At 43.9% G+C, this 16,161-nt stretch overlaps 1 protein-coding gene across 1 annotated transcript; it reads left to right on the forward strand.

The window, feature by feature from the left end:
- Positions 1-14,598: 14,598 nt before the first annotated feature.
- On the forward strand, positions 14,599-15,842 carry LOC142803089 (uncharacterized). Its single transcript, XM_075888194.1, has one exon. It carries the CDS (start codon positions 14,685-14,687, stop codon positions 15,840-15,842), a length of 1,158 nt encoding a protein of 385 aa, XP_075744309.1. The 5' UTR covers positions 14,599-14,684.
- Positions 15,843-16,161: the final 319 nt, after the last annotated feature.

The raw sequence follows: 16,161 nt of genomic DNA on the forward strand, positions 1-16,161 counted from the left end.
ATATGCCCCATGCTAATACTCGCTAAGAGAAGGCTGGTGCACGAAGGATATGAAATAAAGGTTCAATTTATGTGATGGTCAGATAGCTTTAGGACACCCTTTTCTGACGTATACGACATTGTTCAATACATGACGTCATAGTAGGCAGCGTGAACGTATCATCTGCGCCTGTTACTTCACAGCAACTACGAACGAAATAAAAGACACTGCTCATAATGATATCAATTAAGCTTGTCACATACCGCTTGACGCAATAAACATACATTCACCACAAAGTGTGCATACTAGTTTATTTTAAACAGAGGACTTGGAGCTGTACTTGACAAAAAATGTTTGTTGTGAACATGAATAAAAAGCGACCCCATAAAAAATACATGATAGTGAAAATGCTACGACGTTCAAACAACAGGCACATAAGTTGAGTACACGCGTTTGTGGCGTTGAAACTGCACCTGTTATACACAGATGATCACCACAGTGATTCGTAATGTTTCATGTGATGCAACGGCGTGAGGTTTCCATGTCAGCTAGCCCTTTTGTGTAATCGGTAGCAACTCTCCTCGATTTATTTCTATTGACCCCTGCGGACATGTTCTGGTTCAGGCTAACCGCCATCATGTGATTTGTACACACGAAAAGTCCATCTCTGTTTCTCTTCAATGAGTTCTGGGTGCCTGGGATATTAAAGTCAGAAGAGCCCTCGGTGACTTCTCGCTGGTCTTTTTGCACTGTGAGAAGTGTTTACCGGCCGTCAAGGTACTCCGACTGGGAAATATTGGTTCCATGTCACCCACATTACCATCGCACTGGGCACCCCGATAATCATGATAGCTCTATGAGGAAAGCCCAGACGCTGTATTTCTTTGAGCGGGAAACAGCGCATTCTTCTTACTTTATTGTAGACGCACGCGCCTTTGGACATTCTGAGACAATTTATGACTTCGTAGAGCTCAGCAAAAAGATATCGCGCCATTCATATATTTTTGATCTTAAGTGTGTATCAGACCAATATTACACCATACTTTCTCGTGTTTATGTTTATGAGTATGAGTATGATGCACTTAAGGCACTGAATAGATGAAATATAATAAAGAAGCAGAGACCTCAACATGATTTTTCATGAGCGTAAGCATGTTTCACGTTCAGATAGCATTATCGCTGACGCAGTGAACAATACAAGAGAGCGCCGTAGTACACCAACTGAAAACTGACCTATGCTATTAAGCAGATAAATCTGAAGAACGAAAATTTCTTTCCCATCGCGCATCCACCTGCCCATAACAATATGAAACACTGAACAGTATGTGTAATGGTGATCAAAGATTTGTTTAGATTTTTTTATTTACACATAGTGCAGCCAAACCTTGGCCATAGTAGCACTGGGAACAGTCATCAGCACTCTTCTGGATAAGTTATTTTCGCCGGAAACAATAATCGCTCACCTTGCAATAGGGCTATGTCTACATTGTACTTCATTGCAAAATGTTTTTGTGCCTCATACGTTTCAGCTATGACAACAGTTCTATACCATGAGCGCCACCAAAAACAAGGCCAGGTTTTAAGTACCCGCACCAAGAACCCAAACATTTCAGTGGCAAAGTGCAGGTGCATATAATACGTGGGGTTTTTTCTATAGTGCTGCTTCACAGCAATGCGTGTTGTGCTGTGAAGCCCCTTAACAGTGTAGCGAAGGCTACGGAGGCGGTTTCCGCAAATTCGTGTTGCTCCGCAATTAGCACGGCAGCTTGCGGCTGATTTTGGTTTCCCTTGCTTGCATCGTTGAAGCGTTTAGAAAAACATTTGGGGAGAGACAATACGATTGTTCAGTGTAAAATCTCACTGTCACACCACAAGTATATTTTTTGGACGTTCGCGGCCGCTCAGTAACCCTCCACATGTCCCTACGTCACGGACGCCATGTTTACTTTTGGAAAGGGCTTGCCGAAAAGTGGTGCTGTCTAAGAAAGTTCCATAATAAATAAAGTAAGTTCCATAATAAAAAAGTAGTATTTATTTCAGCAAGGCAAATGAGATGTTATAGTGCCTATAGAGATATTATCACTAAATTAATGTACTACTTTTTAACGCGGTAGCAGGCATGCATTTCAGTTCTGTTGTTTACAGGGTGCTGTTACAGTGTACTAGAAAGGGTAGTGCTGTCAAGTTGTCGCCAAGTGTGAGCGCTCTTTAGCTCGCTGATACCGCTAGTTCTCCACATCTCGACCCATTCGCCAAGCCTAAATCGATCTGTTCTGTCAGCATGAGTAGCGTACGGTGGCAGGCCTTCACGGCACAGCAAAAACTGAAGATCATCGCCGTCGCCGAGGAATTTGGATACCGCGAAGCGGGAAGACGGCACGATGTGGACGAGTCCTGCGTGCGACTGTGGAGAAAGAAGAAAGAGAGCCTACAAGCCGCGCACCGCTTCCGTAGGTCATTTCGTGGCCCCAAGACCGGTGCCTACCCTGAGCTGGAGGCGGAGCTAGTAAAGTTCATCGAAGGTGTGAGAAGCAGGGGTCACGCCGTATCGACCGAGATGGCCCAAGTGGAAGCGCGGTGACTTTCGATGGAGCTAGGCCTATCTCACGAGTTTTGTGTGAGCCGCGGATGGCTGCACCGCTTTATGAAGCGGCCAGGGCTCTCAATCAGATGGCGGACTACAATATGGCAACACTTGCCGGCTTCTTATGAGGAGAAGCTGCTCAAGTACCAGAGATATGTAATTGGCCTGCGAAAGCAGCACAAATAAATTCTCTTGCAAATCGGCAATGCGGATGAAACTCCTGTTTATTTTGAAATGCCGTTGGACACAACGATTGAGAAGACGGGCAGCAGTTCGGTGAGCGTGCTGACCAGCGGGAACACGAAACTGCGCATCACAGTCTTGCTTTGTGCCATCGCCGACGGCACGCAACTGCGACCGTACGTCATCTTGAAAAGGAAAACTCTACCAAAGGTTTATTTGCCTGCCGGTGTGGTGGTGCGCGCACACGAGAACGCGTGTATGAACAGTGACTTGTTCGTAGACTGGATCAAGACAGTATGGGAGAAGAGGCCCGGTGCGATGCTCGTTCTTGACTCGTTCCGTGGTCACACAACTGAGGAAGTGAAGGACCGCCTTTCACGCAACGGCACCGACTTAGTTGTTATACCCGGTGGAATGACCTCAATGTTGCAGCCTCTAGATGTGTCGCTTAACAAGCCCTTCAAAGCGCATGACAAGCGCTATTACGCCTAGTGGATGGCCAAAGGCTGCGATGACTTGACGCCGACAGGACGAGTCTGAAAGCCTGATATTGCCCTATTCTGCTAGTGGATTGTTGAGGCATGGAAGGCCATTCTGGGTGAGATGGTGCGAAAAATTTTCAAGAAATGCTGCATCACAAACAACGTGGATGGAACCGAAGATGACCTTATGCATAATAGTGAGGACTGCGGCTGAAGTGATAGCTCTAGCGAGAGCAGCGACAGTGAGTTGTGACTGGCCTTACAGACAGCGTATTCTGCTTGCTAAATAAAGCTTTTTCTGTCTACATATGTGCTATGTTGCTTGAGCAGTACCTTTTGTACAGCCTTTCCTGTATATCAAAATTGCGGGCAATACGCGAGTATTTTTTTTTCTTTCTCGGTGAGTTGAAAGTGGGGGTGCGGATTATATGCAGGGGCAGGTTATACCTACGAAAATACAATATTACAGAAACATTACAACACTGCAAGATAAATAATGAATTCATCAAACTGAATCGTTCTTGCTTACGTTGGCAAAGCATTCCAAGCCTGAATCGTGTGAAGAAAAACAAAACTACACTCTAAAAAGCTTTTACGATAGTAATACTTAAATATGTTATTCACATGATAATGTGGAGTGTTTTACAGTGCTCAAAATGAAACGTAGTTCTGCAAAAATGACGAGGTAAATTTCGATATTCAAGCAGAAACTTCAGGCATTGTAAGTGGGACATTTCTGAATCGGGATCAGGTAAGTGATTGTGAAGTTAGAACAGGATGATAAATATCTGTAATGACGATGAGACGGATGAACCCAACAGATATTTTCTCTCTGAATTTAACAGATTGATGTCCTTACAGGAGGAGGGAGCGGGGGGGGGGTCCATCAGCAGATGCATGCTTCAATGTCATGCGTATGAGGTTTTTGTGTCCTTCTGTGGAATGTTTCTTCGCTGCAGGTAATTCAAGTGTCGAAATGGCTTTGCAAATATTTAAGTGTGAGGAGGCCAACACATACGTGTAAAAAGGACTCTGAAATATTTATATACAATTATTATGCTTATGATTTATAACTGCAACAGTGCGCTGTATTTGAGTTTGAATGCCACCTTTGAAATGCTAAATGTAGTTGTACTGAAGTTGATGATCATTCGCCAATGTTCGGACCAGGTGCGCAAACATTAAAAAATGCTGTTTAAAGTGACATTGTATGATAGACATTTCATAAAATATATAACGCAGTCATTGGAGTATAAACGTACTTTTGAGAAAAAACAGAAAGAAGCCAGTCATATAAAAAGTAGAACAGGGATAAAGACGGCATCTTTTGTCACCACAACTGTTGGTAACTTATTATAGTTGCAAAGTCCGTACTCTCATCATTGGGAAAGAAATCTAGACAACAAGATGACAATGAAAAATTCCCTTCAAACTTTTGAAGTTTATGCATGGTGCACACAATCGCATATGGTACCTCTAGTAACGTGTCACTGCCCTGTGTAAAAAAAGGCTAATCCCCAAGAACACAAGAAATCTCGCATCTTTTAGAGCTGTAGCAATTGGACTTACTCCTGTTTAAAGATTTGGTAAGTGTTAAAAAGATACATTGAGGTTTTAATATTAGTTATACGGATAACAACATGCGATTAAATACGCATCAGATTGTTTCTGCTCGTGTAGTTTTTTTTCTTGATTTGCGTGAAGTAATATTTTCTGGCTTATGCGCCCTGATTACTTTCCAGAAAGTGAATTGTAGAGATAGTAGAATAAAACTGAGAATGACAACCACATTTTCTGAATTGTCAATTTGGCATTGCAAAAAAAAGTCTTACTCTTTTGGATGGTACTTTTTCTGCCAATTTTGTCATAACTTATCGGAGTACTTGAGTGTTTGCTATATTACCTGTGTTTTGATTACGGAGAAGAAGGTCGTACGTGAGAGCATGACCCTGTACAGCTGGCCAAATCTTCACCTATTGAGTGCAGTGGCGACTCTTCTGTATGTTGGAACCTTATTTGTTTAATTTAACTAGTGAAAATTGCTTTTTGGCCATGTGCTTTGTGTGCATGCACTTATCCTGAACATTTTTTAATGCCATTTAGTAATGCCATGAAGACACACACAAAAAGTTCCACTCGAGCATGATTGTTAAAAGCTTGCGTGACTGAACTTATGATTACATGAACCTGTATTAGACCAACACGCGATTCTTTGCTTCCCTTTCCTTGACACTGAGCCCAATTAATACCTTTCTGTCGAAGTCATTGTGCGAACATGATCAAGGGTCGCCGTTGAACCACGCATCTACTACACCCTAATTATTCGGCAAGTGCCAATGCTGCAAAATAAAACGCTGTCTTTGGATGCAGCCACAGAGACATAGATTCAGAAAGGAAAAAGTATCTTTTCTGCACGTTCTAGCTCCATGTGCCTCATAGCACGCAGTGTGAATGAGTCCCATCGTTTGTTGTTTGGTTTCTCCATAACTCAAAAAAATTCCGCCATATCCACGAAGTGAATGATGATGAGTGGGCGAAGCTCCGGAGGTAAACCTGGTAAATCATGAATCCTCTGTACAATTTGCCCACTCGATTTTATTACATCGCTCCCCCTAGCGTACGTCGCCGCACTAAATCGAACGATTGCCTTCAACCATTGACACGCGCCATATGTGACATCATTCCTATTTTATAAGATCTTGCGTCTTTCATCAACTACAAGTACCGCTTTCTAGTTTATAACATCTTGCATCTTTTCATCATCAGCTACAAGTACCACCATCTAGTAAACACTACAAGAACTAAACGAGAGGTGGCTACATACAGGAGACGGTACCGCCATCTAGTGAACACTGCAAGAACTAAACTAGAGGTGGCTAGATACAGGGGACGGTACCGCCATCTAGTGAACACTGCAAGAACTAAACTAGAGGTGGCTACATACAGGCTACAGGGGACGCACAGCCCACGCCCTAAGGAGCTTCGCCCCTAAAAGCATGTTAAGTACAGTCCGAAAGATGTGTGTCACCATTTTATACCTCTTTCATCAATGTAACAAGGTAGCACTGCCTTGTTACGCTGTTGAGACATGGACAGATTGAGTCACACGGAACAACAAACAGTGTGTCCTTGCAAATTGCATGCAATTCTAGCCTTTCTATTGTACAAGGTTCACCAAAGTACGGCTGTCAATCTACACACCCACGCAAGCAGAGTTGCCAGCCTTAGTCACGATAGCTGCGGCGGCGTCGGCCCCAGCACGTGGCGTTATGGGCCATAAAGAGAAGGAATGCCGGCGAAGTCTTTGACTTATGGGCGAGCGTCATCCGATCTCCCCCGCCTACCCAAGCGTGGCACGCGCGCCTCTCGATTTCGCCCCACCCTGCACTCGGCATAACGAAAGCTGCGGAGCTTCCCAACCTTCCCATTTCTAGCTATCAGGAACGCCGCAATTTTGCGCGCTCCCGATTACACCGGTTAACCGCTTCGGTGAACCGTCGCGTAGGGTGATGTGATGCACACAAAGCCTGAATTAGCAACCGTGCGAGCAAGTTTATTTCGTCCTTCGTCGCGCTCCGCTCACGCGCTCACAAAGCCAATTTCGAAACAGACACATCACCGGAGCCACCGTCGAGCACTTGAACTCTCGCGTTTCGTTACCGGAACCATCTGCATGCAACAGTTTTTTTTTATTTGCCGATAAGCCTCTGATTTAAACGAAGCCTATAAGGCAATGTCTCGCTCTGATAATCATACGTCCCCGTGAAACGTGATGAATACGCTGAACGTTCGGGACTTTTTGTATTCTGCATTCTATTGAATCATTCCTGAGGCACGCATATAGTAAATGGATTGTCGGCCTGCCAGTACCTTTTGAGGCTCGTTGTTGTCGCAACTCCTGGTTCGTTTCTCCTGGTAAATGTTGACTGAATGATGTTTCAGTCACCACAGAGACCGCGCAGTATATTTGGTCACCATAAATCAAGTAAAAAACTAATTATTTGCTTGTGTATTACCACTACCTATATGATAACAAACAGTGGTGCTGAAATGATAAGCAGTAAGAGTCTAATTCACATGGTGTATTACTAACCCCAGCAAGTCATTTTAAGTAAAAGAACACACCAACGAAATGCTGAAAATTGGGTGGGCGGAGCAGTTTTACAGGCGTGGCTATTGGACGACCTGCCGCAGCTCATCAAGAGAGAAATCTCATGGTACTGCCTTTCCCACTCTTCTATTCACACCGCGCTGTCGTATAAGTTTGATGGGTAAATGCGTAATGCATTTGTTCCTTAAGGTCGTATAAAACGCGTCAGTCAGTTCCTGTGTGCGCTGATCGATATGCTTCCATTTGAAAATTATTTTCTTGAGATGGAGCCCCTATTCACTACAATCTACAATCTACGAACTAAAATGGGTGGCCAAATGTCACCAAAGCACACCTTGAACGAGGCAGTTTAACGCTATCGTAGAAGACATTTTTGTAGCGTCGCATTTGACCCATGTGTTCATTGCCGCATTACAGGGAAATGACTGGTTTGGCTCCAGTTGTGCAGGGCATATATTTGTGCACATGACTGATGACATAAGAATTCTCTTTCTCTAGCACATAGGACAACGTTCTCCCTGCGAATATTTTAAATTTTTCTTATTTTATCATAGGCTGACTACAGCACCTTAACGCCATATCGGTACCAGAAGTTTTAAAACAATGCACTGTTTTTAGTGCGTAGGGGTCGACCACATGCCTTTAGATCTTGCTCGGAAATTGGGAATCGGTCTTAGAGCCACCCTGGCTTCGGAACTCACCAACCTTGCGTGATGCATAGTGCTTAAGGTTATACAATATTGCGCGAAACGTTTTTCAATCTAGGCCTGTTAGGTGTTCTCAGTGCGCATCACACTCATTTTCTGTTCCCCCTCCCACCAGAAAGACATTACGGGCGTTTACTTTTCCAGGAGGTCTTGGAGAAGATGCTTTCGCAAAGGTTCGTTTTTTCACCAATACATGGTGTAAATAAAGGGCCAATAACCTAAGGTCTTGAGCTGACAATCAGCTTCTACAATAATGTGGAATAATCACACCAACTTTACTTGACGATATCCAGGCTTTTAAATACGTGACGTTTACACTTCTCGCTTTGGAAAAACGTGAGCACAGTGACGCGACCACTTTCATCATGAAAGATCACGCATCGGTACTTCTCGGGTTCATCTGATGCAAGCTTCTTTATGCAAGGCGAGCAGCCCATTGAATTCGTGCACCCATTTTTCAATGACGCGGAGCCATTTTTGCATTCCTCCGAATAGTGTAGTATCTCACTGACCCGCACTATATAAGGGTAAGGTGAGCAAAGGCAAGCAAGATATTATATGTTGTACTTCCCGAATCGACCACGTTTTCTATTTACGAATGGGATCTTGAAATTCAATTACGCTTTTGCACTTTCGATGCCGTCTCTTTCTTCATCTTTGGGGCGGAACACATGTGCATACCGAGGAAAATTCCCCACTGGAGCACGCGCGCATCCCGCGTGTTCTCAGGAAATGCAGGCCAATTTCGAGCCCCACGCAGAAGCGGTGCTAAAATTCAGGACACGGACTTCTCTAATCTCCCTTTCTATGCAGACTACTTGGAACGCAGTTCACGCACAGCGGCCACTTTCCCACACGCTATCTTCCAACCTTAAGTTACTTCAATGCGCGCGCCGTGTTTCGACGGAGTTGCGGGTATGGAAAACAAACTGCCGTTCAGAGCACAACTTCTACAAGTACAATTACAGGCTCGTATTTTCTCTTCACTGCTGGAGGAGCCATCCATAAACAAAGACATAATCAGCAATAAGTCAGACCAACTGTTGCACATTTATCGGTAAGTGTAAATGCAGATGAGTGTACTAGGATTTCGTACCCTATATGTCACGAACAGAAGTTCTCGACTAAAAGGCAAACGTTATGGATCACGCGCAACATCGTAACGTTCAGTCGCAGCTATTCAACCACTTATGGAGCTTTTATGCGGTAGTTTTTAATTTGATTAGGTAAAGTGTAAAAACCCAATGCATGTCTGTGTCATTAAGATTCTAACACTTCGATGAGTTTTGCATTCAAAAGCACCTGAAAAACATGCTTCGTCTATTTAGACAGTTCAAATGGAAATCAATATAATTGTTGTTTATTTCCAACTATCAACACAACACCACAAAGATATACTTCGGAGGTGAAACCTTAAGGCTCGGGAAAAAATGCGCTAATGTAGCCTTTTGTGAACCGTTGTAATGTCAGACTTGTAAATCATGTCGGCTAGTGTTGGCAAACACTAGCTACGTTAATACGGTGGCGTGTTTGAGAAGAGCTAGCTTGACATTTGTTCTCAATACGCCTAATACGTTGCGTTCCAAAGATCAAACGAAATCAGGTGTGTACGAATAATACGCTACGAGTATGCTGCTCAATAACTCTAATAACTCAATAGGCGTGAACTTACGTTGTAAAAACACTATGACAACTCACTTACGAGGTGCTTGAGTGTAGCTGATAAGGCAATAGTTTCAACTCATCAGCTCGAAAGTGATGAGTGTATATCAAGGAAACTATCCAGGAAAATGACCTGAAGTACTTTCGAAGCGAATACCGAAACAAGGAAAAAAATATGCACTTACTTCCACAAAAGCTCCTTTAAGAGTTCTCGTCGTGGTATTACCAGATGTGAGGCTTGTCAATCCAGGAAGAACTTAATTGCGATAGCAAGTATATGGACACTCTCGGATGAATTTTGCCGCCGGCGTCGGTGTCAACGTCGGCGTCGATTTCATGCACCGTACATGTATAGGTCTCTCCCTCTCTCTCTCTCTCTCTCTCTCTCTATATATATATATATATATATATATATATATATATATATATAAATATATATATATGACAAAAAGGATAGGAAAATTTCAGAGAAAAAGCACTCCGGTGGGCACAATCGAACGTGGGACCTCTTCGTCGTGAAAGCGAGGCGTTAACCACTGAATCACCCCGGAGAACATTATTCACCATTCAAACAGCAAGCTATTTGTATTTACCACTTACCGCTGCTGTGTTTTCGGCATTACCAGAAAGATGGCGCAGTAAGCGCACGTCACTGAATTGCGCAGCAGCGCACGCTCTAATTTACTACGCGTACTTTACCACGCTTAGAGAATGGTAGCTACCCTCTCTTGCGCACGCTTATCTCGCAATGGCGTGGAGGTGAGGATGGTACGCCTTGGCTGGTCTCGGCCTTTACGTGGCACAATCATGCTGTAGTTACCGGGCGCACAAAGGTCACTGCAATCATTGCAGTCTCCGTTCGCGAAAAGCGCGCGCTTTTCAGACTCAGCGAAGTAAAATTGATTGATATGTGGGGTTTAACGTCCCAAAACCACCATATGATTATGAGAGACGCCGTGGTGGAGGGCTCAGAAAATTTTGACCACCTGGGCTTCTTTAGCGTGCGCCCAAATCTGAGCACACGGGCCTACAACGTTTCCGCCTCCATTGGAAACGCAGCCGCCGCAGCCGGGATTTGATCCCGCGACCTGCGGGTCAGCATCCGAGTACCTTAGACACTTGACCACCACGGCGGGGCTCAGCGAAGTAAAAAAATGAGACGCTTATTCGCGTGCATCCGTACATGTGAGTACGTTTTGTGCGCTATTGGTGCGCGAGCAACACGGGGCACGTTTAGATCGGCTTTCCATTCTGGGCGTGACCTTTCGAGTTGGTGCTATCACGTTCATTCCTCTGATTTTGCGATAAAGTTGTGATTTTTTTTCGACAATACCTCTCTGTTGTTGCTTGACCTGTGATATGTGAACGGACTTTTTTCACAATTCGCAAGTGCGCTTTTCTGCACTACATATCTGAATAACTAATGGAGGCACCTGTTGCGCTTGAAGAAGAGATGAGGTCCTAGTAGAATGAGCTGAAGCTTGTATATTATAAGAGTTTATTTCAAGAGGCAACTGAACATTTTACACGTTATTGCGTAAGTGAACCGTGTTTCAAAACGCCATTTGAACTAAATGGCAAGCCACCATTAGTTGTTCAAACTGTACAGAAGGAAAGCTAATTTTAAAATTTTCAAAGCGGTTTGTAGGTCTGTGGTTACGTTCTCATATGCCATTGAAACTTCTGTTTTGCAGGTATATGTTCGCTCTGATCGAAGACACCACCATTTATACATGTATTTAGCGTTTTTTTGTCTACCACAGTGTATTATTGCCGTGTTCCGGCATTGACCCTCACACGTCAGTAGGTTTTACTATTTTAAGGTGAGATGTTCGTGTTAATTCAATAAAGCTAGAAAATTTTCACAAGTATGAGAACAGACACAAAGTCGTGTTCCTTGCTTTATACATTGTTTTTACTTTCAGAACCTTTGAATACTGCTTAAAATGTGAAAGCAATGTTATTTGTGACGCACTGAAGAAACTAGACTGAAACAGTTCATCTTGAAAACCGGAGGTCCTTGAATTAAGGTCGTACGCGTAACAGGCATGCTAAGCGATGCGGGATCAGATACTGTTCTGAAAATCAAGCTGTGTAAGCAAATACTTTAAGGCATAAAATGAACAGGTGCACATGTAACTTGATCTATCTCGCTTCCTACTTTGATTCCTTAATCTTTTCACTCAGTGTGGAGTAGTAAACAGGATACACGCCTAGCTGCCAGCAATGCCTTTTGGTCCTTTTCATGGTCCTCCGTGGTTCCATATGATGAATTTGCTTCGTTTTAACGGGGTATTATGTAGTGAAGTGGCATTATTATTACTAGGTTAGACAGCAGGGTATATATATATATATATATATATATATATATATATATATATATATATATATATATATATATATATATATATACATACACTTACAATGCACAATAGAACACTTATAGTGCAATTTTTTGGGTATTCTTACGTGGCTGTGTAACCGTAGGAAAGTAAACTGTAGCAGACGTTTTTACATAAAGTTCGTCATAATGATCGTCATAAGAAACGACAGCAGTTCAGTAGCCAAGCATCATATTGCTGAAAAAGTAATGTATCTGAAACGATAGCCAGAGAAATGGCTAACAAACGAATATGGCATATTTTATCGAAAAAGCAAATGTTTATTCCACTACTGTTCTTTCTAGATCCTATCACTAGACAAAGTGAAGACTACAATTGCCATGGAGGATGTGAAAAAGAAATGACGCTCCATTAATATCTCAACGTGTCTACATTATTATATTTGTATGAATTATGCGGTTACTCTTCCTATTTAGGAAAAAGCTTTTTTAATTAACATTCTTGTGCATTAAATCAAACATTATAGTTTTCAAAAATCTATAATCTTTTATTATATATACTTTGCTACTCTTAAACTGCATACTATTTCATCAAAACACTCAATTCTTGGCCAATCACCCACAGTTGGTGTGCGCCGTGAGCAATAGGTGAATGAGGACAAGAACTATTCATTTCGATCAATACTTCACAAAGAGATGGCACTCGTTAGGAGTCAGGTACGCATGAACCTCTAGCGCAGCTGCGCTGTGGTGCCTATGGAATCAGTAATGAAATCAATGGCGCCCAATAGATACGAAAATGAAACAATGCGAACGAAAAGATATATAAAATAAAACCCAGAGTCATGTGAGACCTGAAAAGACATTTATCGTTATGTTGTTGGTTTTTCAGCTGGACAAGTTTTGATTCAGGTGATTACTGCCATTCCATCAAGCCCCGGGACAGCCCCTGCTTGTGTTTTTCCTGCAGCATCCGCCAAGAATGAGGTGGTTCATGGTTGTATGCGCTGTCAATCAAGACCACCATTGGTAAGAGATACCAGGCTGCAACAGCACGTATTAGGCTCTCTTTTTATCCAGAGCAGGCTAACAGTAAAATATTACTTAGAAGAGTCAACCGCTTGAAGCTGTGCTAAGAAATTGAACCGCTGAAAAGGCTTCCATCGTCAACTGCTTTCTCCAATTTTTTATTAATGTGCGATCTGTAATCGAAGGATCTGACTAGGTGGATCAGTGGCTAAGGTTCTCAGCTGTTTACCCAAAAGTGAGGGTTTGATGTGGGCCGCAGCCGTCACAATTTAACCCCATAGCGTTAAAAAGTTCTTTTCGCAGAAATTCTGGTGTCAGCGTAGGCGTCGTTGATTGTCAGTGAAAAATTATCATCTTATGCGTGACCGCAAACCTAGAACGATGCAAATAAATTATATAAATGTTACGAATACCCTGTAGCAGAGCGGGGACCAAAACAGGGCTGTTGGGGTGCGAGTGGGGATTGAACCCGGGTCGTTTGCGCGTCAAGCTGATATTCTTACACGCAAACACGCCTCGGCTTGTGGAAACAGTGAAAAGAGCTTCCTCTGCTTGGAAATGCAGTAAAAGTACCTTTCGTGCTTCACAGACACACGTGTCCTGTATTTTTCCTCACAATGCAACATGAAATATTGCAGTAATAATGCGTGTTGAAGCGTCTATTTCCAACGAGCGTCAAAATATGTGAATATCATTATGGCTCCGTTGTTGAAAGCCGGTACCCCAATACAAACGTCACACACGATATTGTGCCTATTAGCTTAAGCCCACGTAATGGGTGCATAACAAATTCGCAAAGATTTTATGCACTAAGTGTTTGAAGTACGCACTACGAACAGAATGTCGCTATCGCGCTCAACTCCTAAAGGCGAAGCTTTATGGTTCCCTAATTGTTTTCGTGCAAGCCAAATGGGAATAGCACGTGTACTGGATTGGGAGCGCGGGGGGGGGGTGCCATGTCAGTGCACGTTCAAGAATGTCAGATGATCAAAACTTCTGAAACCCTCCACTACGGTGTCTTTCATAATGCAATTGTGGTTTTGGAAAGCTAAACGCCCGATATTAATTTTATATTTCACGATGTTTGATTGACCGAGTTGGTGATACATGACTGTTTGACATATATGTGCGATACGTGAACAGGGAGAGCTAGCACGTACAAGAACTTTCCCGTGTCTTATTTGTTCCGGTCTATGTTTCGCACTGACATTTTAAACCATCATATCTCAAAATCTTCCGCTGTCGCGGTGCGGAACATCAGCAGTTTCCATTGCAGTGCGTTTGCTTTTTGTTGTGTAATACTACCCAAGATAGAGCGCGTGTCGTGTATAAGATAAGATGACATGGAAGTGTCTGGCTCTCTGACGTCACTGTTAAGTTCTGTGTTAGATATAAGACCGCCGCGGGTGTGCGGGGATTCATTCCGTTGTATTGCTAGTTGAAATAAACATATGTGTGTTGGCTAGTCGGCTCCCAAGTTGTGAAGACATAACAGTGGCGACGAGGATGGGATCATACTCGGGCACGTTAGCCGGGCCTCGGCTGTAGCTCACGTCACGGCACCAGTATTCTAGGAGCGGAAAGCGTCCTGGTGGATTACCACGACATGGCTTCCTTTGGCCGGTTTGAGCCGTTCACGGAAGAGGGAGACGAAGACTTCGACTCATATGCGGAACGCTTTGAACATTACGTCCGGGCGACCCAGGTCAGTGAAGACTTGAAGGTGTCAGTCTTTGTCACCGCCATTGGAAAACAGGCCTACCGCACGTTGAAAAATTTATTGGCCCCGACCAAGCCGGAAGAGAAAACGTACGACGAACTGCTCCAAATACTGAAAGGGTACTATTCCCCGAAGCCTTTGGTGATAGCGGAAAGATTCCGGTTCAACCGTCGGTCGCAGCGGGAAAATGAGTCAGTTGCCGCATTTGCGTTAGAATTAAAAAGGCTGGCTGGATCGTGCGAGTTCGGGCAATTCTTGGATGACGCCCTGCGGGATCGGTTCGTGGCCGGACTGAGAGATGAAACGGCACAAGCAGAGCTGCTTAAGAAGAGTACCCTGACGTTTCAAGCTGCCTATGACCTGGCGAAAAGTGGGGAACTCGCTCGCACAGAAACCAGAAAAATTCACCCCAAAGAACTCGGTGACGTGAACTTGGTGCGACCACACCACCCCCAACGGTCCACAGGTACGAAAAGGGGCGTGAGCGGTAACGCGGAGCGGCATGCCGAGGCGACGGACTGTTCGCGGTGCGGAGCAGCGCATGACGCCACCACCTGCCCTTTTCGCAAATATCGATGTCGTGCCTGCAAAAAGGTGGGACACCTGGCAAGGGTCTGCAGAACAACGCCACGTTCGGTGCATTCTCTCATCGATGGTACTGGCTTAGAAGACTCTGGTGACTGGGATGATAAAAGTGGTGAGAACGAGGTCTTGCTTAGTCATATTTTTTCATGTCGGAGTAGTCACGGTGGCTACGCTGTGAAAGTTAAGATCGCAGGCAGGAATGTCACGATGCAGGTTGATACCGGAGCCTCTGTGTCTATTGTGCCAGAAAAAATGTACAGACAGTATTGGCCGAATGTACCCCTAGAAAGATGTAGTTTACGGTTAAAAACATATGGCGGTTCCACACTAGCAGTTGCCGGAAAGTTGACGGTGCATGTAGAGCACGACGGGCAAACCGAGACCTTGCCGTTGATTGTAGTCCGGACGGAAAAAAATTGTGACACTTTGTTGTTGGGCCGCAACTGGGAGAGGCTTTGAAGCTGAATTGGGCAAGCGTGTGTAATATCAACTTTGATAAAGCAAACACACATGATAGATCAGCCGCACTCATCGAAAAATTTTCGGAAGTGTTTAATCAATCACTAGGACTGATAGCTGACACGTCGGTCAAACTGGTGCTAAAAGACAGCTGTACGCCTGTTTTCTGCAAGCATCGGCCTGTGCCATTCGCACTCCGGAACGCGGTAGCGTCGGAGTTGCAGTCGCTAGTGGAATCTGGAGTACTGGTTCCAGTAAAACACAGTGAATGGGCAACGCCTCTAGTAGTTGTCCCCAAGGCAAACAACAAAGTGCGAAT

Source organism: Rhipicephalus microplus, chromosome 3 (genome assembly GCF_043290135.1).
Source record: "Rhipicephalus microplus isolate Deutch F79 chromosome 3, USDA_Rmic, whole genome shotgun sequence".
NCBI lineage: Eukaryota > Metazoa > Arthropoda > Arachnida > Ixodida > Ixodidae > Rhipicephalus > Rhipicephalus microplus.